Source organism: Metarhizium brunneum, chromosome 2 (genome assembly GCF_013426205.1).
Source record: "Metarhizium brunneum chromosome 2, complete sequence".
NCBI lineage: Eukaryota > Fungi > Ascomycota > Sordariomycetes > Hypocreales > Clavicipitaceae > Metarhizium > Metarhizium brunneum.
The window spans coordinates 1,311,546-1,337,055 of NC_089423.1; the positions used below are offsets into that span (position 1 = coordinate 1,311,546).

Sequence of the window (25,510 nt, forward strand, 5' to 3'; positions counted from 1 at the left end):
CGACCCGAACCGAACCCGAACAGGTATTATCGGAAGCATATTCCCACAGCATTTAACTTTTCAGTCCTAAAGTCATTGGCTGCAATCCATCTGGTACGATTAGTCTGACAGCTCAATCACATCGTTGTCACCCTCTCGCTTAAGCGCCTTAAATGGGTGACGTCCATTCACCTCAACCACGTCGTCGTCCGTAAGGTCAATAGTCCGCTTGAAGCTCAACGCTGGTGTTTCCTTGGACCAGAATTAGCCAACCGGTGGACTATTGCATATGCCACGTCATGACGGACACGAGACCTAGTGGCCATCTAACATACCTGTTTTACTTCCCTCTCCCGCTTAATGCGGAGAAACTCCTTCGCCAAGTATCGAACATGTTCGTCGGACATGGAGCCTAGTTCCGAGGTAATAAATGACTCGTCTGGTGGAGGCGGTGTTTGGGGGATTATCAGTTCCCGCTGCAGTGCAGCTGAACGACCTTAGCAAAGTCCAAAAATGCAGGCAGATTTGAGCAAACATTGCGTATACATACCCCGAGACCGGTATCGAAAAATGTACTTGCCGAGGGGTTTAATGTCATGTGCGTCCGCACAGCTGGGGGTTGGAGCGAGGATCTCTTGAGTGTAGCTGGGCTACTCAGTCAACTTTCAAGTTGTATCTTGCCTACTGATAACTGACCTCGTCCCATGGGATAGTTCCTTGCCCTTCATTGCTTTTTCGGCCAAAAAGAAGTCAGAGTTTCTCCTTGGTACCAGAGGCTGCATGACCCTCGTTGCTCCACGCTTGCAGGTCGCAAGGTTGACTACAATGCAGCCTAAAGATTCGGCTCTTCTGGAGTCACGTTCCACCGTCGCTTGAGTTGTCTCTTCCACTGTAAAGTCAAGAACCGTGTTAGCCTCAGATGTCAAAATCCAAAGATGCCAAATGGAAGGTTATGAAGGCACGTTAGGCACAAACCTAGAGAAACGGGCGAGAAGGAGAATGATCGTCGGATACAATGCCCAGCCACATCAGACTGAATAATCTGGTCTTTGATATCAACAGTCATGGGAGAGCCCAGCTGACAAGTGGAGCGACGGTGTACAATATGCCCCCCAGCGAACATGCCATCAATAAATACGGTGAACAGGATTGCATTCGTTTCGGAAGTTGTCCTCTCTGGGGAGAGAGTGAGCCTAACCAAGAAGCTCTGGTTCGATTTGGACTCTATGTAGCAAATATGCGGTGGAGGGCTCGGCGTGCATTCATCGGTCGGATCGAGAGGAGGATACTCTTGCGCAACTTCTCCATTGACATGGACAGTGATGCTAATGCCGGGAACACTGGTGATGACAGCCATTATGCTGGCCACACACAACGACGGCGCTGGCGATTGACGATGATTTTGCGAGGGCGGGTTGATGCACAACTGCTCCAAATGGTTTGCTCGGTGGGAGTTTGTCTGCAAATCATCAACCTCGAGCCTGGCACCTGCAATTTAAACGGCCCTGAGCAAGATGGGTGCGAGTTGAACGCTGGACGACGCACAGCGGTACCTGGTTTCGACTTACTAACCGCACGATCTAACGGCTCTGTCCGTCTGATCAAGTGACTTCCCAAGTGACTACCTACTAAGTAGGTACTCAAGTGCCAATCCAAAGCACTGGAGTGCTTGAGCAAGCATTGAGTGCTTCAGCAGCCTTGTCATACTGCCAGCTGCAAGCAACTGCCCGAGCGACCGCGCATGTGCCTTGCCCCAATCAGCGTGCAGTTGGCAGCGCGTTGGTTGATGCAACTTTGGAATAAGAGTGGTGCATGGTTTGAAGATTGAGCTGGCGCTGCCAGGGCCTCGGGGGAGTTGAATGGTCGTTGATCCGAAGCTGACATTGAAGTTGTAGAATATTCAAACAAATGAGCAGCAGTATCTTATTCAGAGCCTAGGTACCTTGTATATATCAAGGTCCCGTACAGTGTACACATAGCACATGTGTCCAATGACGAGTAACGTATGCCTTCCGAGTGCCGAACGCCGAGTGTTGCAACACCAGACCAGCTTTTGCCATCTGCATTCTCACTTTCTCACCAACTTATTCCCGGGCTCTTTATGCTCCAACCCCCAACCCAGGTGCCGTCACTTACACGACAGCCAATGAACTTGTCTGTTGTTAAGGCTAAATTACCATTGTGGAGAAATCGTGGAGCGAATCTCGTGGAGCGATCTTGTCATTTCCCAGTCCCGACTCCTGACACAGCATAAACGACCTTATGCGAGAATTTTTGACCCACAACCTCCAAGTCCTTTGCACCTTGTGTAGACTGTCAGCCATCTCTCGCTGTGAGTGACATCGAATTTATAAACATCTTCCGAAGCTACTTGGCCCCAGTGAACAAAGTTGTCCCCGGCCGCTACGGAGTGATTCTGGGACGCTGGATTATCTTAGGCCGACCTCGAGCTGGTACTCCAATGGCAAACATCCCTCTGGCTGTCTCGGCTCAGTTCCTGTTCTTCCAGATTCGGCCCACGCACAGATGGGAGCCAGAACTATTGGGGCAAATAAGCGTGGCGTCTTTGCAAGCCTCTCCATTGCCACATGGCCTCCGTCATCCAAGCGCCGGATAGAAGGATGATGTAGATCTTGGACATGCCGACCATACCCAAGAGCCCAGAGCCAAGCATGCAGGCCATTGCCTAGCCCTGCCCGCAAAATTTCCGGCGAAAAGACCCTCGAAGCCACACGGTCGAATTGCATCTGGGGCTCAGTTCCGAGCAGGCAGAGGAGAAACAATCCAGTATCAAGTCCAACAGCCCCAAGAGAGGACGCAGAGCATCAGGAGTAGGGTGCTTGGTGTCTGTGGCAGTCCTGGCATAAAATTAGAATTACCAAATTCCGATCCCATTCCGAGTGTCTCCAGTCGCCAGACTTTATCTGAACCCTCAACAACGGTTATTCCGAGGGCACGAGACGAGGGGGTGGCTTGGATGCCGGGATCCAGCTCCACAATGCCTCCAGAATGGGTCCCCAACGCCTAGTTGGTTGTTGGTTAATTTGCAGGAGATCGGGTATCGTGTATGTATTGTTTGAATGGGGCGGTATCAAGGGCGTGGAATGACCAAAACCACGTTCATGGAGCTCCTGTTCGGTGAGGTGAAGACTGCGGGTCCCTTTCTTTCCAGCCATGCGAAGGCTCGAAGATTCAATGTTGGTCCCGTGCAAGCCTGGCTCTGCTGAAAAAAGCCAGGTCTTCCGGTGGACCGGTGGTGTCTGAGGCGCGAGAGGTGCACGCCAACGGAATAGGATATTTTTTGAGCACCTGGGGGACAGGCCGCGGGAGAAACAGGAGCTAGGGAACGATTGCTCAAAGTGGCGTACGCGACCATGTGTCCCGAAGGATATCCTTTCTTTGCCATCTGTCCCAAGAAGGGCTGGGTGTGCACCTCGTCGTGCTCTAGGGTTAAATCGCTGTGATCAATCAGCGAGTAGTCATGCAGTAATTGGTGCCAAACATGTCTGGTCACAGTAGCGTTCATGCACGTGGAAATATCATTGTCGTGAAAGCGAGGAGTCGAGAACGAATTTCATCATGGTGGCTCCCCCAGGCCTAGTGACGGGGTTTGCCAAACAGATGTTCCAAAGGCCGACTGCGGGGGAGACATGTTCGGGCTTTGGGAAGGAAGGCGGGGCGAAGGCCCGAAGAGGGTGTTGTGTTGTATGCCGCGTGCCGCGTGCCAGTTGCTCAGCAATCTGCCGTTGGGGACATCCATGTCCGTCAATCACGGCCGTGGAGCGCCGTGGAATGGCCGCTGGGTTGAGGGGAAGTATTGACCTACCTAGGTTAAGTAGCTGGGGAGGGACGACCAGTATTAGAAGTCAACTGGTGCCTAGCCTACGGACATGGAGCCAAGCGAGCAAGTTACCGTGGTAGCGTCGCAGCGCGTCCTAGAAAGGCCCCGGCGGGATAGCTGTGAGGGTACTCCGTACGGAGAAGAGTTCCGTATGATTCGTTGGCGGGCCAGCGCTTGAGCTACATCTGCCTATTTAGACCTAGCGCGGTTCCGACGCGGAAAGTGGACAACTTTTTTGCATGTATTTTGGGGAGATGGCGGGAAAATATGACGATGAACGTTCTGGCGCCGTGAGACAGCTGCTGCTACGTCCTTTGCAGCTTGCACTCATTCTTCGTTTTTCATTCCGCATCCCTGTATCGGGCTACGTATCAACTCCGGTTCCATACCAAGCTTCCAGCATTGAAGGCGGGGTGGCGGGGTGTGGCAGTGGCCAACTGGTGCGGGGCACTCTCCGGTCCAGTCACTTCGCGACTTGCAATCCATCACGGTAAAACGCCACCACCGCCATCACACAGCTTACCTCCCAGCTTCCACTCCGTACAGGGGGCCTGTTACGTAGTCAAGACGGAGTATGGCCTCGGTGTCGATGTCTGCCGCTGCTACGCAGATACTCCACGGGCCCGATTCCCCCGCCCTTACCTGACTACTTAAAGTACAGAGACCCGCTGGTTCCTGATTCCTGAATACACTCCAACTACCTCTTTCCTCTCTTGAACATTTTCTTTTCTCTATCCCAGTCAGAAACACCCTGGTTGTCTCTTTCAAGATACCCCTTCGAGCACACTGTTTAATTAATACGACCAACTCGAGCACACGAACCGTCATCATGACTCTGACCGTCGAGCTCAAGACCCCGATCACGGGCCCTTACCAGCAGCCCATTGGTCTGTGAGTGGGCAGCGCTCCCAATCTGCATGATTCCAGTCACAAAGAGTCCGAGAAGCTAACCGCCACGTCTCCCCCAGTTTCATCAACAACGAGTGGGTTGAGGGTGTTGACAAGAAGAGGTTTGAGGTCATCAACCCCGCCACTGAAGAAGTCATTACCTCTGTCTGTGAAGCCACCGAGAAGGATGTCGACATTGCTGTCGCCGCCGCCCGCAAGGCTTTCGAAACCACCTGGAAGCAGGTTACTCCCCAACAGCGATCCGTCTTGATGATCAAGCTTGCCGATCTCGTTGAGAAGAACGTCGACCTCCTCGCCTCTGTAGAGTCTCTCGACAATGGCAAGTCCATTACCATGGCCAGGGGTGACGTTGGTGCTGTTGCTGGCTGCATCCGATACTATGGTGGATGGGCCGACAAGATCGAGGGCAGGACTATTGACATTGCCCCCGACATGTTTCACTACACCCGACCAGAGCCCGTAAGTTTGGCATGTGCCTTTTGAAACGTTGCTGGATGCCAGTTGGAAAGAAACAAGGCCAGGGAGAAAACTGACCTCTTTGCTATAGCTCGGTGTTTGCGGCCAAATCATTCCCTGGAACTTTCCGCTTCTCATGCTCTCCTGGAAGATTGGTCCCGCACTTGCCACTGGCAACACCATTGTCATGAAGTCCGCTGAGCAAACTCCTCTGTCAGCGCTCGTCTTCGCCAACCTGATCAAGGAGGCTGGTTTCCCTCCCGGTGTCTTCAATCTTATTTCTGGTTTCGGCAAGGTTGCCGGTGCCGCCATCTCCTCCCACATGGACGTCGACAAGGTTGCCTTCACTGGTTCCACCGTCATTGGCCGCACCATTATGAAGGCCGCTGCTTCATCTAACCTGAAGAAAGTCACCTTGGAGCTTGGTGGCAAGTCTCCCAACATTATTTTCAACGATGCCGATATTGAGCAGGCTATTTCATGGGTCAACTTTGGCATTTACTTCAACCACGGACAGTGCTGCTGCGCCGGTAGTCGAATCTTTGTCCAGGAGGGCATCTATGATAAGTTCCTTGAGGCCTTCAAGAAGCGAACTCAGCAGAACAAGGTCGGAGATCCTTTCGCCAAGGACACCTTCCAGGGTCCTCAGGTCAGCCAGCTCCAGTACGACCGCATCATGAGCTATATCAAGTCTGGCAAGGACGAAGGCGCCACCGTTGAGGTCGGTGGTGAGCGCCACGGTGACAAGGGGTACTTTATCCAGCCCACCATCTTTAGCAATGTCCACGCCGATATGAAGATCATGCAGGAGGAAATTTTCGGCCCTGTCTGCTCCATCTCCAAATTCAAGGATGAGGAGGAAGTTATCAAGTTGGGCAACCAGACGGCCTATGGCCTTGCTGCTGCCATTCACACCAAGGATCTCAACACTAGCATCCGCGTCAGCAATGCCCTGAAGGCTGGAACCGTCTGGGTCAACTGTAAGTCAATACAACTCAAGTACTTGAAATACGACTTGGAAACTAACGCGCCCTCTGCCACAGGCTACAACATGCTCTCACATCAACTGTAAGTTGCCCCCCTGCATCACTGAAGCGGTTTGCGATAGTAAATGCTAACGCACTACACACAGGCCATTCGGTGGTTTCAAGGAGTCCGGTATTGGCCGCGAACTTGGTGAGGCTGCCCTTGCCAACTATACCCAGAACAAGAGTGTTGCTGTGAGACTTGGTGGTGCCATCTTCTAAACGCGGCTGGTGGGAGAGGAATGATTGTCTGAGAATGTATGGATGATGGGATGGGTAATGACAAAATGTAGGAGAGAAACCTCTGCGCGTGACGAAATTGAATGAATCCATCAGGCTAATGTGCTTGAAACATATGCACCTATTGTGACATTGCGTAGACTGGAGTGGGGTCGGTCGACAGTCGGGGTTTAAAGACTTGCATAGAGTAACATGTCCGGTTGGCAAGTGGCACGTTTTGGCTTCTTAAGTAGTACATGTGCATATCTGCATAAGCACTTGGGGGTGGCATGATTAGCATGATTAGATTGCCAATGCGCCGACAAGCTGCCATCATGACGGGGTACTTGTACGCAGATAATGTCGTGTTGTTTCTCCTGACCGCACAACACTCCTTTCATTCATGATTTCGACTGTGCGAAAATAGCCCTCTTTTTCCTTGGTAAAAGTCTCTCCTAGCCATCTACTTACTACCTACTAAGTAGGTCTATCTCTACCTCCTACAGCGTCCAGCTACCACCGCCAGCTATATTCCAGACACATTACCATCGCCATCTTTTTTGCTATTTCTGTACTTGTAAGCCGCATGGTTATGTACCTGTCCACGCAGAAAGCGTAGCATGTGCAGCAACAAATGTGCATTGCTGCAGGCCGGGATATGAGTGCAAGCCGGATTCACGGACATGGCCCGAAATTACAGGCCTCCCATTACTCCTCACACTACTACTACATACGCGGGTAGGACGGCCTCAGACGCCGGGCATGATTTGTCTTATTTTTATTCATTCATTCATTTATTTAATTTTAGAAACAGGGTCTCGATTCGATTTTCTGTTGGGGCTAATGCGTCTGTGGCGTGTTGCCGATGGTTTGTTTGGTTCACAGAGTGCACGGCGGCATATGTACTGCAGGCTGAAGCGCAACTGGTGTTGCACCAGAAATTTGTCAAATTTATCGAAAGGCACCGATATAAATTGGAGATATTTCAGCCGCTGCTTATGTACATAGTCTCTGTAGAAGGGCCTTGGAAATGCCAGGGCAGCCCTTTAGGACCCCATGATGCATATGCCCCGGACAGAGCGGCGCAGGTGGACGATCGTGATAGGACAATGGCCGGGAGGGGGAAATCTGTTAAATTACGAAGGCAAGGCTATCTGCTGGTAAATAGATATCCACTATTGGAGACATGAATAATGCGGCAAGATGCTCGTGTTTGAATGTGAAAGTCGCGCTATGCTTCCAAAACTAAACAACCGCCGTTTGTCATTTTAAAAACGTCAGGTCGCTTCCTATGCAAACCCTGCTCTAGAAACTCGTGATCTAGTGCCCATTCCAACGTCCGTGGAGTATCTGCAGCGCGCGACAGGCGCATAAAGATGCCCGCGTAAGCCAGTGGCAGGTCATGAGAAAGAACCCAATATTTTGGTCCCCCGAGCTTTCGGTAGAGTCCCAGGCCGCCTTTGGCACCGAAGCTGGTTTGCTTGCCGCCGATGTGGCTCTCCTTGTTGCCGTGGAGCATAGCGAGCTTGCGAGTCTTTGGCTCTGAGTTGAGGAAGGCCTGAAAAGGGCCTTGGTCCAACAAGGTGCCGTGTGGCGAGGTCAAGATGGTTTCATGCACCTCGGTGCCGTCGTCTTCCACGTGTGTCCAGATAATAGCGGTAGAGAAGTTCATCTCGCGGTGTCCTGGGAGGCGCAGCACCGCGAGCCACGGGGGGAGGCATGGCCCGGGATGCAAATCTGACACGCGCCACGAGGTAGCTGCAGGCTTGAGATCATGGATGACGGCGACGGTACAAAAGTGGTTCCAAGGCCTGATGATGCGAGCTGCCTGGGGAGTTGCAATCACGGGCACGTTTCCGTGGAACTCTCTGAGAGTGGCCTCATGCAAATGATCACAGTAGTGAAAAGAAAGCAGGATGGCGTCAATGTGTCGAGCGGGATTGAAGACTTCATTAGACATGCGTCTATTTAGGACGTGCTCTGAGGCCAAGTCTTCAATCTGGCGAGCAGCCGCCTCTACGGCATCGGCTGTGGGAAACGCAGGAGCTGAGGGCAAGTCGATGTGGATGAACCAAGATCCAACAAGATCAGCTGGTCCTACAAGCCATGGCTCTAGGACGATATGGAAGTAAGCCCTCCCCGATTGCTTTTGGTCAGCCCATGGTCGTGGCATGGACAACAGCCAGGAGTTGTGCCCGTTCAGGGACACGAGGAGCGGCCGCAGGCAATCGGGGGATGAGGTGAAATGCTGTTCAAGACATTTGGTGTGAGCTTCTTCCATTGAGATGGGAAGGGCGTATGTATGTCTAGGTAGTGGAGGTCTAATGGTGTGAATCTCGAGTAGCCCGTTGGTTGGATGAGCAAATTCAAAAAAATCCGGTCCGAGTCAAGCTTTGTCCAACAGGGCGAGGGCGGGCCAACAGCATTGTTATATTATATTCCCGACCTGGACTCACCTTTCGGCCGGGGTCTCCCTAATGCAATGCAGCCGATAAGCGCGCAGGGTCCGTAGTGATGCAATTGACCTGACGTCGCAGCCATCGGTTAATGAGATTCAATCCGTCGTCAATACCAGTTAGGATTGCCTCGGACCATGTTGGGTGACCTGCTGTTCCCCAGTCCGAACGCGGCACATGTCCGCCAATGAGGCCCGATGCTGCTTTGTCATAGCCCCCGGCCGCCGATGCATTATGGAAGAGCGTGAGAATCAGGGTTCACACCATGATTTTTTAGACATGTAACTTTTGCCATGGCTCTGGCGAATGCCATTGGGCAGCTTGGACCGGTGTCAACGCCATGATTGGCAACAATGCATAAGGCATCAGTCCGCCTCCCGATGAGGCAGGAAATAACCACGAATTTCGGTCACACCTTCTTGCCGTGAATTGAGGTATCACATCGCTCAACATGTGAAATGGCCTGCAGGTTTGCTTGGTGTTCGTATCCAACTGTTTCGAATGTCGGTCCCTGTCGAGGTTACTGGGTAGCTCCGAGTCGCCCATCGACTGCCGCCGGCCGTTGCGCCCGACTTTGTGCTTAGAGTACTAGTACCCCGTATTCTTTGCCCATATAATTTTGTTGGCGGCGAATAGTTTCCATCTCCATTGTCTCCGACGCGAAGCTAATGAGCAAATGGCAATGACGCCGTCAGACTCGAGCAGGGAGATGCGTTTCACAACATGATGCTTAAATTCCGACTTGGCGGGGTAGTCCAGGGAAAGAAATGCTTCCCTGTGACCAACGGGATCGAGTGTCTCGTGGATAACGTCATGCTGGGAGATTCTGGGGCCTGGCTTTTCACTGCAATAGGAGGCAGGCCGAGCAACAATATTCGTGAGGGAGAGGGGGGGTTTATCGAGGCTGGCATCTCTTTGACTTCAAGGTCTCGTGTTCGCCCCGTCCCCATGTTGTAGAACGCTCTCAAAGAGGCGAGTCGTTTGATAGTTGCGGAGTGCCACGTCTATGTTGTCAAGTCTGGGCTGCTCGGCGCATAGCATCTGGCATGGCGGATGGTTGGCTCGATGAATTTGATAATTTTACACTCGTCGTTCGAATCGCGACGCATTGCTGCCCTGCCATATCAACTGATCCACCTCCCCGCAGGCACCCCACAAGCCCTTAGTCCGTAGTACTCCGTAATGAGGCTCGAAATGGATTGTAGATCAGCCTGCTTGAAGGGTAGGGGCCAGAGAAGCTTGTCCGCGCTAGTCTGGCCCTTGGCTTGGGGAAACTGAGCCCCCGAGCTCGTCGGTGTCGATGCAAACGGGCCGGACGGAGGAGGACAACGTACGAAGTAGGGGAGGATGACTAACCCTGCTTATGGTGCATCACGTGGCTCCATACTCTCATGTAACAATGTTGCTGCATCGCCGGCACGACACTGTCGACCCAATTGACAGCACAAGATCCCATCGAGTCATGTAGCTCACAGCAAATGCTGCAGCAATGCATCTGTAATTGTCCATAGCCGCCAATAGCCCTCGGCTGATCTCTGCCTGCAGACAGCAAGCAGGCTCCGCCCATGACATGCCAGGAGGCCCGTCGGGAAGAGGCTGTCAGGGCTGCCGGAAACGCAAGAAGAAGGTACGACGGACTGAATCCATCTTCGACGCCCGACTGCCGTCTTTGGCGGGTGAATTTCTATATTGCAGGACTGACAAATTCTGTCAACAGTGTGATCTTGCGCAGCCATCATGCTCTAGGTGCCTCCGCTATGGCATCCGCTGCGTTGGATCTGGAGAGCGAGTGTACCGGTTTAAGAATGCGACAGTCACGGGAAGCGTCCCGGTGGCCCGGACAGCAGTCACAGCACGGTCCAGAGGTGGAATACTGGCTGACGGTCAGATTAAATTGTCACCGCCACGGCCACTCGGAAATGAATTAACGTCAACAACCGGGGCCTTCATCTCAACCTTGCAGATTTCCGACCCCAAGTTTTCGGTTCTTGGCTTCGGTCCTTTTCTTGAAGATGTGCCGTGCCGCTTGGGAAGGAGCCAGATTCTTCGCACTGCAGCCATGGCCTTCTCGAGTGCCGTCACAGCAGTTCATTCGCGACAAGCAACCGTGCAAGCTCTCAAGGACTACGGCACAGCACTCGCCTGCATGAGAAGCAGCTTTATTAACGATCCATCCCAAGTCGGCAAGGCGGAGACGCTCTGTGGCGTGTATCTTCTTCTGTTGTCTCAGGTATGCTTGAATACTAGTAGCAAGTTCTCTTGCCCATGCAACTAAAAGGTTCATTCATTTTCTGCAGTATTTTCTTGGCGGACACAACGATGAGTGTTTGGTCCATCTTCAAGGGTTGCTGTACGTTTTAAACAATCAAGCAGCTCGAGATTACCAAGACCCCTTCAGCTCAAAAATGGTTGACCTGGCGTCGATAATAGCCGTAAGAGCATCCTTCCCGTCAGCATGTGACAAAATACCTGTGCCTGGTTTGCTGACTCCCCGCCCAGATCACCGAGTGCGTCATTGATCCCCGGGTACAGATTAAAAGATGGCATGCGGATCTGAGGAAAACATCATATTATGGACCGCTGAACAACTATTCTGTGGTCGATATTAGATCAACAAATTTGACAGTGGCAAACCTCATAGACCTGCCCATGTTTCTCCAAGAACCCGAATACCACCTTGTTCAACTACGCTCATCCTACGACTTAATGAGAGTGGAAGTGAAAAAGATAATTCCAATCACCAAGCAACTGCATGAGGCCTGTGCAACAAGCCTTGACATGAATTACTACAAAGGCTATACCATTTGCGAGTCCTCCATCTGTGTCTTACACACATTAATGGCCATTATTCGGAAGACACTTCTGGTCTTCCACCCGTACGACAGCACTCTGAAAGAACACGAGGAGAGTGCAACCAACGTTGTTCTCGCGTCAGCAGCGCGGGCCTGGAATTTCCGTCCTTTAGGCACAACATATATGCCCAAGACGTTATGTCTTCTGTGGGCAACTACGGATGATCCCAATGTGAAGGCTAAAGTGGAAGATATGATTGACAACTATCGGGAAGATTTCAGAGGAGACAGTTGGACCAAGATTGCACTCTTCTTCGAGCAACGGTTTGAAAGGCTGCGCAAGCGAGTGCAGACAACCATGCCTTACCACCTTCGACAAGATACAACGAGTCCCGGGTCAACAAATGATGAAACTGAAAGCTTCGTCGAAGTTTAGAAGAGTCTCAAACACCTCACATCCAAAAGCTAATTTGCCTTGCAATCACATAGTCTTTGGCATACAGCCAAAAGGCCGAGCGTGGTACAAATTTGTGGCTATTGCGATCTAATATAGTATCACATGGCACTGGTTCATGACGAGGCCGGCTGGGCGACTAGGTTGCTGACAATGTGAGCAGTGTGGACTTGCCCTTCGATGGGGATTCACGGTCAACCGTACTTGTAACGGATTGCTCGCTTATACATTATATCATGTCAAACGAACAAAAAAAGCTGTGCTCACCACCGGACGTTCCTCCACGTTTGGTAGTATGGCACATCGTTCCAGTCCGCTAGCTTTTGGGAATAGCTAAAAGTCGGCATCCCGAGGAGTTGCGCCTCCATGTCCTTTGGCCCAAAAGCCCTGTTGGTCTCCATAGCAGCTGCTATGGCACATAGGTGTGTTCGATTGGTTGACTTTGACTTGATTCTTCGCATGAATGCTAAGAGCTACCACCAGCCAAACTCCAAATTCCAATTAATAAGATGATATCTTGGAAGTAGAGCTGCGAGTTACGAACAGCTGGCTTGATTTTAGCTTCTACCTACATCCCTTTAAGCAGACAAATTAGGAACACCCATAGTAGGGATTGACCAAATCGTGTCAATCGAATCCCCATTATAAGTTCCCACATATTGTCCATCAAAAAGGGTCAAGAAATGATCCGAAGAGAACCATGTACCCAGATTGCTTGAAGAAGTTAGTCTTGTTATCTGAGACTTCGAACAGGTGCAAAAGGGGTGGGTACATTGGATAGCTTCGGAACAAGACTTCATATACGCAGGCTTGTCTAAGCAGGACAGTTTTTTTTTAAAAATAGAGAACTTGGTCCTTTCGGTAATCAATCTCTGTGTTGATTGGAATGGAGAATTCTGAACCGAACTCTACACTGTATGTTCTAAGCCTCTAGGTTAATTCAGTTCATCTCGTGCCTTTTGTTTTCCAATGTATGCTTATCGATAGCGAACTGTGGGTCGTCGTAATTGCTCACGTCTTGGGCTTCGATTCCAATTCACCATAGCACAACTCCGCGTCAGTAGAAGCGCCGCCCTCGGCAGCTCGCTCCAGCTCGTCTTTACCACCGAGAAACTGCAGCTGGATCAAATCACGGCGAATCATGTCAGCGATTTACAATCTCGAGCCGCAGCCAACGGCGTCGGCAATCATCCACACGACCCTGGGAGAGATCCTCGTTGAACTTTTTGCCAAACAAGCCCCTCTCACCTGTCGCAACTTTCTGCAACATAGTCTGGACGGGTACTACGATGGCACAGTTTTCCACAGATTGGTCCCCAACTTCATTTTACAGGGTGGTGATCCTACAGGTACCGGAAATGGCGGCGAGTCCATCTACGACGGCGGCGCATTCAGCGGCGACTTGGATCCGTGGCCAATGGACGAGCGAAGGGGCCAAAATGCAGGTCCTACAGGCATAAACTTCAAAGACGAATTTCACTCACGTCTCAAGTTCAACCGAAGAGGTCTGCTAGGTATGGCCAACGAGAGTCGTGCAGATACAAACGGCAGCCAGTTCTTTTTTACGTTGGATAAAACCGAGGAGTTGAATGGGAAGAATACATTGTTTGGACGGGTCGCGGGCGATACGATATATAATTTGGCCAAGATTGGAGAGTCCGAGGTAGACGAAGCGAGTGAAAGACCGCTATATCCAGTGAAGATTGAGAAGGTGGAAATATTGGTGAATCCGTTTGAGGACATGAGAAAGAGATCGAGGGTCGCGACACAAGCTGTGGAAAAATCACTATCTGCGGATAAATCGAAGAAGAAGAAGAGGAAGGGAGGCAAACAGCTGCTAAGCTTTGGGGATGAGGAGGTGGGAGAGGAGGAAGAGCCGGTGTTTAAGAAGGCCAAGTTTGATACGAGATTGATTGCACAGGAAGAGGAGCCAGCGGAGGAGCCAAAGAAAGACAAGGTCGGCAAAAAGAACTCTGCCAAGGAAGACAAGAAGAAGAAGAAGCCTACGCTGCAGGAGCACTCTGACGAGGAACGACCTGCTTCAAATGCAGAGAATATCAAGCAAACAAGCCAACCAAAAGAGGATGTCCGAGAAGAGGCGGAGGAATTATCAGACGTGCCAGAACCGCCAAAGAAGACGGCTCTCCAAAAAGCCAATGAAGAGCTGGCAGCATTAAAGGCCTCGATGCGTCGAACCATTCACTCGGAACAGCCGGCAGAAGACACAAAGAGGAAGTCTGCTCTCGAGTCCATGATACCAGAGTCATCAATGCGAGCGAGGAAGCGACGACCAGGAGGCAACAATACTAGCGGAAGCGATGATCAAGCGGCCATGCGTCTGTTGCGAGCTTTTCAGTCGAGGTTGGAAAAGGCTCCGCCAGAGAAGGAAATAACTGAATCCGCAGAAAAGCGAGACGAGGGCAGCAAGGACGCAACAGGCGCAGGTGATGAAGCAGAGCTTTGCGATTTGCACTTTATTGCCAACTGCCAGAGCTGCACGGCTTGGGACAAGCAGGGCAAGGAGGAGAGCGACGACGAGGGCTGGATGTCACACTCGCTGTCCTTTGCAGCAGATAGGCTGGGTAAAGACCTGAGTAATCGGAAGAAGGCGGAGGAAGAACTGGTGGTCATTGATCCGCGGGAGAAGGCCCGTACGCTTAAAGAGGACAAACGGGCGGACCGGGAAGCAAAGATGGGCGGATCGCGGGCTTGGGATCAAGCGAGGGACCAGGCTCGCAATGCGAAGTTGGCGAGGGTCAGTTCGCTTGCAGGTAGGGGGGCCAAGTAGGCGCGAGGAGCGTGGTGTATTATCATGTGTCCGGACTGAATATAAGCGATACCCAAGAATACGATGTCGAGTGATGCCAGGTGAAAATAAATGACAGTGCTGTGTGGCGTGGGATGGCGAGGATTAGGGAAGGTGTGTTGGTGACTGGTAATGCAAGACTACAGAAACTATCATATGAATGTCAGGGTATCGAGCTGACGAGTACATGGGCATATCATGCCGTTGACGATGAGGTAAGTCCTGTGCTTGGAATTCGGGATTTTGAAAAGACTACTCCGTATGTAGGGTTATGTGGTGGACCAATGGACGACGTCGGAGAGGATTGATGGCAGTTGAAATGTGAGGCGGACCAAGCGGCACAACCAAGAGACCCGCATGGCCCTGCCCATACTCAAGTGCATAAATTGTATGCAAAGTTCTTAGGTACCAGTGCCCAGTCAAGTATTTGATGTTACGAGCCGTACTCCGAGGCCACTAACAGGTTTGCGGCGCGGCACTGCTTGTCTGGCCCGCCCGTCAGTGGACGGATCGAACGGATTGGACGGATTGGACGGAAAGTGGAAACACTTTTGTCAAAGCAAGGCTCGTTGGTAGGACGCGGCCCTGGTCGAATCTAAAGTGGTTGGAAAATGATCTAATCGATAGCTAACGGAGGCTCCGCTCGTTCATCCTTTGACAACCAACTCGGTAGGAGCGTAGGAAAGTCATCATCTGTTATCATTTGATATTCTCCTGCCTCCCACATAGCGACTGCTCCGGCAAAGACGGCGTGGCGCCACGCCTTGATTCCCACAAGGCCGAAACCATCGAGAAAATACCGTTACAGTAGATACAACGGTGGGGAAAAGAAAACCGACTGCCGCCGTGCAACGCCTTGCTGCCGTGGTGTTTTGCTCTGCCTGTATCGACAGACCCGCAGAAATCGAAGAGAAAAGCGACATTCTCCAACCGAACCCAGACCGCCTCGTTGACGGAACGGCATTCGAGAAGGGGTGCTCGTTGTAGTGCCGTCCTCGCTGCCTATCCTGAACGTATTTGTTGCGCGCTCTCAAATTTCTGCATTGTGCAGACCGTGTCAGCCTCCCGCCCGTTGCCTTCTAGTCGACGAGATTGAGTGGCCTTTCGCCCACCTTGTGCTACTCGAGCGGACCAACCTACGAGGGAGATAGAACGACAACAACGAGAAAGGAAGAATAAATTGTAAAAAAAATCCAATCTACGAAAATATAAAGCATTCCATTCGCCCGGCCGTTCAAACAAGATAAAAGTCGATAACGACGCCGCACAACGCGTCACCGCCTGGGCCAAACAGCCCGTCAGTTTCTTCACAAGCAACCGACCGAGTCCGCCACAGCCTGATATCCAGGCGCACCTTCACACATCCCCATGTCAACACCGAATTCGAGGAAGCGAGCGGCGCCGGGCGCATCGCCAATGGTGAACTACCCGCAGCGCATGCAGCAGCCGTTCCCAGCAGACAGTGCCGTTCCAGACAATATGCTTAGATGGAACGGTGACAGCGCCGACTTTGTCGATGGCTCTGCGCATGCTGCTAATCCCTATGGCATGATGCCCACGCCTCCTCAGTACACCCAGGTCCCCGCGCCGTCCAACAGCCTTACGCGACGCGACATGAACCAGGCACTGATTCCGACGCACACTCGAGGCTTTGACGGTTCCGTCGAGCCGTGGGCCGGCTTTGGCGACGGCAACAATCTTTTGCCACAGAACGATGAGGAGGGCTTGATTGAGCAGGACAACGTCGAGGCCTTGGAGGAGATGGCGCAGAAGGCTAAGCGGGATGCTCAGGGCAGGCGGAAAGGGATTCCGCCGTTTGTGCAAAAGCTCAGCAGGTAAGTGGTTTGAGCTGGGGCTTGTCCAGGTGCTGGACAGTTCCATCACGGTGCATTGGCATTGATGCTAACTCAGTCTGTCCCTTTCGCTAGCTTTTTGGAGGAACGAAAAAACGAAGATCTCATTCGCTGGTCGGAAAAGGGAGACTCGTTCATTGTTCTTGACGAGGACGAGTTTGCCAAAACCCTGATTCCAGAGCTGTTCAAGCACAACAACTACGCCTCCTTTGTTCGGCAACTCAACATGTATGGCTTTCACAAACGTGTTGGCCTGTCGGACAACTCGATGCGAGCGAGCGAGCGCAAAAACAAGAGCCCCAGCGAGTACCACAATCCATTCTTCCGCCGTGGCCACCCCAACCTGCTGTGGCTCATCAACAAGCCCAAGACCAGGGCCACGTCCAAGAAGTCGTCCAATAAGAACGAGATCGGCGAGCTGGACAGTGACGAGGATCAGATTCAGGATGAGGTGACGGCGCAGAACACCGCAGCCGGACCCAACGTCCCTACGGGCCGGTCACTGCCGCCGGCGTCTGCATCATCATCAGCAGAGCCGCAGGCCCTGCCCAAGAAAGAAATGACCTTGATCCGAGAGGAGCTGACAAAGGTCCGAGAACAGCAGAGACTGATTCACAAGGCAATCAATCGGCTGCAACACACCAACAACGATTTGTACAACCAAGCACTCATGTTCCAGTCGCAACACGACCGGCACCAAAGCTCCATCAATGCCATCCTCAACTTCCTAGCCAATGTCTTTAGAAAGACGCTGGAGGACCAAGGCAACACGCAGAGTGTCGGCGACATCCTTTCAAGCATGATTACCAACCAGGGCCAGCCATCCCATCAAGGCAATGTGGTCGACCTGGGCGACTTTTTCCAACCAAAAATGGATTCTGCCTCCAATATGGGGGGTGCTCACAAGCGAACCCGCGGCCTGCTGCCGCCCATCCCCAACCACCAGGCCGATGCCCCAACAGCTACTCAGTCACCATCGACAAGTTCAACACCATACTATCCCGTTGGCAACCACAACCCCGAAATGGGCCACGTCACCGAGTTGGTCGACGGCTCCGACACGCCTCCAAGTCTCCGGCAGGAGCTAGAGTCCAACCCGCACGAACGGATGATGAAGATCATCAACGACCACAATGCCACGAATAAGTCGGGCATGGATCTCCCCGAAGCCACGGAGCTCGTCACCAACGCCCCCAACACCCTGAATAAGGACCAGAGAAGCAAGTTTGTCGACTTCATGGCCGGACAAACTACGTCACCCCCGTCACAGCCGCCGTCCGCACCCACGACTGCAAAGCCCACGCCCGTCCCTCCACGCTCCGCCAAAGCCAGCGTCTCCCCATCACCAACCCCAGCAGACGCCGCCGTCCCCTCTCTATCCCCCATCATGCGCTCACCACAAATGGCCCCCCCGTCGTTGAATCAAATCAGCACCAATCAAATCGACCTCGACCAGCTCCAACGCCTGCAATCCGACCAGGACGCCAAAATCCACGAACTCAGTGAATTACTCGGTCCGCTGAGTCCGTCGGGCCGTATACCGGGCTTAGAAGACGGCGCCGAAGGGTACTTTGATCAGCCGCATGTCGACCTGGACCAATTCTTCGATAGCAACGCGTTTTTGAACGATGCTAGTTTCGGTGACGGCAACGATTTCAACTTTAGCATTGACGGGGCAGCGGATGATGTGAAGAACGGGGAACCCAGTCCCACTGGCACCGAGGAGATTCAGAGAGACGATTTTGATACCACGCAAAAGAACGGAAATAAGAGGCGAAGGGTAGCGTAGGCGTTTTGTACATGGGAAGGCAAAGGGGCCGTGGTTTTGTGCCTTTGATTTTTAAAAAAACAAACAAGAGAAACTTTTGGTATTGGACGGGTTTATGAGCCTCGGCAGCTGCTGGATGGATGGGTGCGGCGGGCGGTGTTTTTGGTAGTTTGTAGATATGGGCACATGGCCGTATCGTTTTATATAAAGCTATATCCCACGTATGACATGCCGTCTATTGCTTTTGTCAAGTGCCAGTTCCCCTCTTCCCCCCCAATCATCCACCTGGGTATCATGCCAATGCTATACACGCCACCAACCGTTCAAAACAAACGAAGAAAAAAGGCAATGTCAACGCCTTATCCCTATATCTGAATTCAAAAATAAGAGAGAGAAAAAGGAAACATCAGCCCGCCAGGGGATTCGCATGCACCGTCACACGATCGATCCTCACGTCGCCCCTGGCAAGCGGCCTCGCCTTGCGGTCCACCTCCTCGGCCTCGAGCCGGGCCAGCGTCGCCATGGCCTCGTCGCCAATGACCCTCCCAAAGACGGTATTCAGGCCATCCAGGTGCGGGGCCTTGTCGAGCGTCACGAAGAACTGCGACCCGTTGGTGCCGGGCCCCTTGTTCGCCATGCTCACCGTGCCGCGCTGCGCGTGCCGCAGCGACGGCCGGATCTCGTCCTCGAACGCCGCGTCCCAGATGGACCGCCCGCCCTTGGGGTCGTCGGGCCCCGGGTGCGCCGGCGCGCCCGTCTGCAGGATGAACTTGGGGATGAGGCGGTGGAACGGCGACCCGTCGTAGTAGCCCGATGCGCAGAGGGCAAGGAAGTTCTGTCGCCGAGTTAGCGGGTGGCCTACCTTGCCGTAGAGGAAGAGGAAGGGGGGAGGGAGGAGATGACGTGCTTCTGCGGTTTTGGGGACGCTCTCGCAAAAGACTTCGATTTTGATGTCGCCGTGGCTGGTGTGTAGGGTGACGGACATGGCTGCGGCTAGAGGGCGTGCTTGGGCAGCAGAGGTGGAAGGGGGACAAGGAGGCGGGACGTCGTGATGATTCGAAGGCAGCTATTTTCTACGGTGGGGGATTTTTTTTTTTTTCCTTGGTTGTCAGGTCTGACGTATCCGGCGACACCAGACTAGAGGGCCTTTTTTTATGGTAGAATCGTCCTTTTCTAAAGCTCTTAGCATATCTATTAATTTTCGAATAATACCGGACTCTACTGAACTACACTCTACTACATATGTTTTATTACCTTATACTCCAAACTCGAAGCGGTATGCTTCATAAAGTACCTTGGTACCTAGTATCTAGCAACAAGAACTGTTGGTGCATGACGTTATCAAGTGCTGGAGCAATGGCCAATCATAAATGCTAGACATGCCAGAACAACCCACCCCATTTCAAGATACGGCCGATGAGATCTGGCTTTAGCTTCACCCCGCCACCCCACCATATTCAGCCTAGACGTCACATTCCAATGTCCATCATGTTCTAGACATTAGTTAATTCTAAATTCTAGAAGCCCGATGCATGGATGGCTTGATTATTCTCGGTGGAAAATAAATGAGGTTGTTAGTATTCTGGCTCATCGCTTAAATGGATTATATATATATATACATGAACAAGCGTATGAAATGCTCTTTAAAAAAAGCATCACATCCTTATGACCGCCCCATGTCCCCAAACGCCATTTCCATGTCTTTGTCATTAAAGGAGGCCCGAAGCTCACCCCTATTCGCCGTACCAGTCATTCATCTGTAAAACAAACGCCTAATTCAGGGGTATACCCTTGTCCTCGAAATGCCCAAGAACAATGCATGATCATCCATCTACAGCGTCGTGGCCATGTCCACCCGAGGTGCACCTCGAATCACGCGGTGCATGCTGCATTTTCACGCATTCTAATGTACCTCTATGCAGTACTGTTGATGGTTCTTACACGTAAAACACCCGTCCTGTTAGTCCCGGTCAACAGTACTGGCATCGAGGTGGCGAGCCGTAGATGTTTGGGTAGTGGCCAATCATGATCGGAACAGGCAGTCGGTAAGCCTGTCTAGTTGCAAAGACACTTGCTTCACTAGTCCTAGGTCCTGCCCAAGACGCTTAATCAATAAACGGCTTCTTCTGTCCTCCAACAAGACACAAGCCCAGGGCCCGCAATGAGTCCCGGTCATTAGCCAAAATAATAGTTCGAGCAGGCAACATCGGATTGTTGGGATCGACATGAGCTGCATCCTTTGCTGCTTGCTCTATTGCGTCCATTTCTTCCTTGCAAGCTTGCTGGTCAAGAGGGCATATAACGATGGGTTGTCTCAGGTTGACGTCGCGAGCACCACTTAACTGAACCTATTCGATAGTCAGCGAAAGCCACTTTACAAATTCCCAATGTAAATCTCCACGAACCTTGATGCTTAAATAAAACTCAATCTTGTAGAGTGATGCCGTAGTGGTAAATGACGAAACCTCGTACAATGGAAATGCTGGCTTGCCTCTCCTCACAATGCCATCGGGATCTCTCAAGTCTTTGCACGGAAACACGAGTCCGATGTTGGTGGCGTATCCGGCCTCTGGGACCTTCATCTTGACCGTCTGTAGCTGCTTGCACAGTTTGTTGACCTTCTTTACCGGCTCATCCCCTTCGTGGTTATATGTAACTTCCTCCTCGATGGCGAGAGTAATCTTTTCTATGCTAACCCGTTTTGCTTTGGTCAACCAGTCTGGGTTGGGTGATAGCTTGATGTACACGGTGATGGGGTCGCCGGGGCCGTAACTCCATCGCGGTAGGTTGATGCCCAGATGAACGACATTATCTGATGTGACGAGCTTCGTTTCTGGCTTGTTATACATGCCAAATGTGGAGAGCGTGTCGTATCGTTGTAATGGTACCGGAAAGTTGTATTTGTATTGATTGCTATGGCCTTGCTGTACGGTGACAACAAGTTCGTAATACGTCTCGGCTGTCCTGCTTGGGAGCTGCAGAGACGCAGGGGGGATCCTCCGGTTTGTTTCTTCTCCGCCACGTCCAAAAGGGATAAACAGCACAAACGGTAGGTCCATGGCGATGACACTCTCAGCCTCCTTTCCAGTTGCGCAACGGAATAGCAGGACTTCCTTGCCAACAACATCCGTCGTCTCTTTTCGTGGGGTACCGAGGTGGCGTTTCGTCAAACTATCGGCATCGGGGTGGATAGTTTCCCGTCGTTGTAAACATATTCGGACTAACGATACGGGTACGGGCATAGAATAGCCTTGCCCCGGTCGAATCTCGACTTTGCCTTCTATTCGGGGCTGCGACACAGGTTGGTAAGCAGACGAGGAGGCGGTCGGGAAGGCTTGGGGTAAGACAGAGGGCAGCTGGGCATGGTTTTGTGTTTTGTTATACCACGGGCGAGGCGGTGGCATTCGTAGCTTGCGTAAAGGGAGAACGAAAAAAGATCCCAGGACGGTGACTTACCAAGGTGGCTGAGATGCCAGGGTAGCCGATGAGAAAGCTGCTATTTGGGGGCCCGGAGACCCTCACGCTGGCTGGCGCCGAGGCCATGATGTCGCTGATGCTCCCGCCACCAGCAACGAGCTATTGGTGGCGGCGAACGAGGGTAGCGACGATGTTGGCGACTGTGAAGGGGGGATGTGGGCGTCGACAACGATTGAGGCTGTCATGAAGAACACGACGTCGGGTTCGGACGTGGGTTGAACGCGGTGTGCGGTGACGAGGACGAGGCCGATCTGAAATGCACAACAAGGTGCCAGGATGCTGGCGTTTCTAACATGGAGGATGCGGAAGGCGGCTCTGCGTCGCGGTCAGCTCGAGAGTGGGCAGGTGGGGTAGCAGCACTTGAGCAGCACCACAACGCCGGTGCAGCGCCATCCTTCAAGTGTTGTCGAGGTACCAGGTACCAGACAACACCTGCCGATGTCGTGACGGAACATGGAGGACACCGTCTGTGTCAGCCAACCTTAAAGAGTGGTCGAGTGCAGGCGCGATGCGCAAGTGGGCACCCTAAAACCAAAGGGGCAGGGCCAGACAGACAGCGGGAAGGACCGACCGATGTTGCTTGATGGCTCGTGTGCTCGTGTGCTCTACTTGCTCCGTACATATTTCCGTACCTTGTCCATCGTGAGCGTGTCGGGCGACGAGACGATTCAAGTGTGCGCCCACGCGAATACGCAAGCGAATGACAAATGTCAGCCAGGGTATGCCCCGTGCTTCCTGCAGACAAGTCTGGGGAAACGTGACGACTCGCTGCCAGTGGAGGAAGTACTACTATCACACTCCGTACTACTACTCGTCCCGGTGCCAGACTTGCGCCTGGGGAGCTTGAGTATCCCATGTCCTTGCAAGCTGATTCGGAAGGACTTGGAGCCATCTGCCAGAATCTGCATTGTTTTCTTACTTGATTGGTAAGTGATGATGAAGCATTGTTACAGACAGCCACCTAGGTGGTTAATGGTCAGTGCCAAACTAAACACGTTTGCTACTGTTTTGACTTGCAGACTCCTGAGCGTACATAATACTTCGCACGCCACCGCAGCCGAGAACAAGCAAATTAATTGATGAAAAAAATAAGTGGCTATACAGAGTAGCAATCCGACCAATAAACATGCTGGGTTGGCTCGAATGTCATGCAGCTGTAGTCGCGACATACGCTCGGCTGATCAGTCTCGACGGAGGCAGCGCATTGCATCATGTCTGGTACTTTAGGTATCTACTTAATAGGTAGCTACAGTGTATTTAATTCGCACCATCACCGAAAAGGAAATGAAGAAAAAGAGGCAATGAAATCAGGCAAAATCTCTGAAAAGTACAAAAAAGTAATGCTCATGCGAGCCGTAGGGATCGAACCTACGCGGGCAATGCCCATTGCGGTTCAAGCGTATACCCTGGTGGGCATGTCCTAAACACAACGCCTTAACCACTCGGCCAGACTCGCTAACGTCAGGTGACTGCGTGACCAATAGTAAGCATTATACAGCTTCTGTATTGAAATTCAAGACGACACCGCGGGTTTGGACCCACTCAACTTCGTGCAATATCAGTAAAGTTTGACTTCACATCAATGGCTTGAGTGTTGTCTGTTACTCAACTTACTCCTGCTCCTGGTGTGAACCTATTATTTGTTTTATGAGATATTCTCTTGATTTATCTTGCACAATACCCTACTAATACTTCCAGTATAATCAGGACCCCGCGGGAAAAGGCCGTCAAACCATTTTATTTTGTTTATTGTGTTCAACCCATTCACTCCGTCTTCATCGCGTCACCATGAACTGAAACCTCACATCGCAAACACCACTCAACCCCATTAGAAATTACATCACACACAAAATATCGCCGTTTCAAAATTTCACCACCATGCCCTTTGACGACGACGACAATCTTGCCGCTGAGCCCTCCGCGCAAACTCCAAACGGGGGGCCTACCACCGAAGACGCCCTAGAAGACGGCGTTCCGGATTACAAGCTCTTCTCGGCCATGTTCAGCAAAAAACCAGTATCTAGTAAAGTCATCCGCAAGGGGGAAAAGGACTTTGAATCCCACGGCACCCAAGCGCAGGACAATACCCTCGAGGCGAGCAGACAGGCACTCGAAGAAGTCCTAAGCTACACCCGCGTCCACCGCCCCGAAAACTGGATCCGAGCCTGGTATTTCCCAGACTGGTGGACTCAACAGCGGCCAGAAGGTAGCCAGGAGGATGCCCTGCTGCACGAGCGCGTGGTAGCCGTGGAGCAGGAGCGCGGGAGCTGGATGAAAGACATTGGACGAGCTGTTTCCGGAAGCAAAGACCAGCTCGGGGTCGGCCGGCTCTGGCTGCTCCCCGAGGAGGCGCTGTACTTGATTGAGCGTGGGAACGTGGACATATGGTGGCCCGACAAGGAATTCGGAGAGCTTCTCCCACTTGGTGTTGGCAACGGACCTGGCAGGAACCAGTTTGGCCCAGATGACTACGACGCCGGGGTGCCGTTGACCGTGGAAGCAGCGTATGCAATGATGGTGGGCTACGAAGGCGAGCGTGGCAAGACAACGTTGTCGAAATACCAAGTATATACGCACCTCAAACGAGCTGGATTCAACGTCATGCGCGCACCGATACATGCTCCCCCCGAACCAACCGCGCCGTCGTCCTCATCGCAGTCACTATGGCAGTGGCTCTTCTCCTTCGTCAGTCGAGAAAGCAAATCGCGGCATGGACCCTACGGCCCCCTCGTGTCGCCAGGGCTATACAGAGCATACCTCCCCGTCTACCAACAACTTGCCGTCATCCCACGGCACAAGCCCTCCGCACACCCGGAAGAACACCACCACGTCCAAGAACCCTTCCGGGTTCATTTCCATGTCTGGAAACCCGCGGGCATCCCCTTCTCCAAGAAGAACCCGCCGCCACCTGATTTCCGTATTGCGGTTGCAGATACAGCAGACTCCAAACTACCTACCCTAGAGCAGATTGAGGCACTGCTGGAATCGACACCGTTTGATTTGCCAAATCCGAAGTGGCAAGGGCCAGGAAAGCTGTATCAACGACTAAAACACGGTCACCGAAATGTTCTCGTGGCAGTGGTGGATAGGGGATTGGTGAATTTTATGAGATTCGGAGAGGCAGCTTTTGGGGCAGAACGGCTCTTTGAGAGGTTCGATTCACGAGGCAGCGGTACAAGGGGTGGGAGGAAGGGCGGCCGCGGCCGCGGTCGTGGGAGAGGCAGAGGCAGAGGCGGGGGACGGGCGACAAGGTAACGGTGGCGTGAGGTTGAGAGACTACAGAAATTGTAGCATGTAGTTGAGCGATCCAACAAGGTAAATGCATCAACAAGTGACGTGTTGAGCTTCCTCCAATGATTCCGTGTTGTGGCGGTGGTTGCGCCGGTGCCAGGCGCAACCAACCAACCGTCATATCGAAACATGTATCCTAAATCAGTCATATTCGGCGCCTTGGCAGGATGCTTGACATCATGAA

General features: G+C 52.3%; 9 protein-coding genes and 1 non-coding gene across 10 annotated transcripts; 6 read left to right on the top strand and 4 right to left on the bottom strand.

Moving 5' to 3' along the window:
* Positions 1-99: 99 nt before the first annotated feature.
* Positions 100-1,336, bottom strand: G6M90_00g033750 (uncharacterized protein; the record flags this gene model as incomplete). Its single annotated transcript, XM_014687816.1, has 5 exons — positions 100-231; positions 315-466; positions 530-624; positions 676-868; positions 955-1,336. 5 exons carry the CDS (start codon positions 1,334-1,336, stop codon positions 100-102), a joined length of 954 nt encoding a protein of 317 aa, XP_014543302.1.
* Positions 1,337-4,649: 3,313 nt separating this feature from the next.
* On the top strand, positions 4,650-6,432 carry CLAH10 (Aldehyde dehydrogenase; the record flags this gene model as incomplete). The annotated part of the gene is made up of 5 exons (XM_014687817.1): positions 4,650-4,711; positions 4,789-5,188; positions 5,277-6,165; positions 6,229-6,253; positions 6,318-6,432. The coding sequence occupies 5 exons, from the start codon at positions 4,650-4,652 to the stop codon at positions 6,430-6,432; spliced, it is 1,491 nt and encodes a 496-aa protein (XP_014543303.1).
* Positions 6,433-7,660: 1,228 nt separating this feature from the next.
* Positions 7,661-8,710, bottom strand: G6M90_00g033770 (uncharacterized protein; the record flags this gene model as incomplete). The annotated part of the gene is made up of 1 exon (XM_014687818.1): positions 7,661-8,710. One exon carries the CDS (start codon positions 8,708-8,710, stop codon positions 7,661-7,663), a length of 1,050 nt encoding a protein of 349 aa, XP_014543304.1.
* Positions 8,711-10,455: 1,745 nt separating this feature from the next.
* On the top strand, positions 10,456-12,113 carry G6M90_00g033780 (uncharacterized protein; the record flags this gene model as incomplete). Its single annotated transcript, XM_014687819.1, has 4 exons — positions 10,456-10,512; positions 10,603-11,115; positions 11,183-11,317; positions 11,385-12,113. 4 exons carry the CDS (start codon positions 10,456-10,458, stop codon positions 12,111-12,113), a joined length of 1,434 nt encoding a protein of 477 aa, XP_014543305.1.
* A 1,159-nt stretch (positions 12,114-13,272) lies between these two features.
* Positions 13,273-14,919, top strand: CWC27 (Peptidyl-prolyl isomerase CWC27; the record flags this gene model as incomplete). The annotated part of the gene is made up of 1 exon (XM_014687820.1): positions 13,273-14,919. One exon carries the CDS (start codon positions 13,273-13,275, stop codon positions 14,917-14,919), a length of 1,647 nt encoding a protein of 548 aa, XP_014543306.1.
* Positions 14,920-16,305: 1,386 nt separating this feature from the next.
* Positions 16,306-18,579, top strand: HSF1 (Heat shock factor protein; the record flags this gene model as incomplete). The annotated part of the gene is made up of 2 exons (XM_014687821.1): positions 16,306-16,772; positions 16,866-18,579. 2 exons carry the CDS (start codon positions 16,306-16,308, stop codon positions 18,577-18,579), a joined length of 2,181 nt encoding a protein of 726 aa, XP_014543307.1.
* Positions 18,580-18,964: 385 nt separating this feature from the next.
* On the bottom strand, positions 18,965-19,543 carry CYP10 (Peptidyl-prolyl cis-trans isomerase-like 3; the record flags this gene model as incomplete). The annotated part of the gene is made up of 2 exons (XM_066130135.1): positions 18,965-19,393; positions 19,421-19,543. 2 exons carry the CDS (start codon positions 19,541-19,543, stop codon positions 18,965-18,967), a joined length of 552 nt encoding a protein of 183 aa, XP_065986417.1.
* Positions 19,544-20,663: 1,120 nt separating this feature from the next.
* Positions 20,664-22,101, bottom strand: art1 (Arrestin family protein 1; the record flags this gene model as incomplete). The annotated part of the gene is made up of 3 exons (XM_066130136.1): positions 20,664-20,906; positions 20,964-21,848; positions 22,015-22,101. 3 exons carry the CDS (start codon positions 22,099-22,101, stop codon positions 20,664-20,666), a joined length of 1,215 nt encoding a protein of 404 aa, XP_065986190.1.
* A 1,281-nt stretch (positions 22,102-23,382) lies between these two features.
* G6M90_tRNA00000051 lies at positions 23,383-23,491 on the top strand. Its single transcript has one exon. It is a non-coding gene; the product is annotated as a tRNA-Leu (tRNA).
* A 422-nt stretch (positions 23,492-23,913) lies between these two features.
* G6M90_00g033830 (uncharacterized protein) lies at positions 23,914-25,290 on the top strand (the record flags this gene model as incomplete). Its single annotated transcript, XM_014687824.1, has 1 exon — positions 23,914-25,290. The coding sequence occupies one exon, from the start codon at positions 23,914-23,916 to the stop codon at positions 25,288-25,290; it is 1,377 nt and encodes a 458-aa protein (XP_014543310.1).
* Between the last annotated feature and the right edge of the window lie 220 nt (positions 25,291-25,510).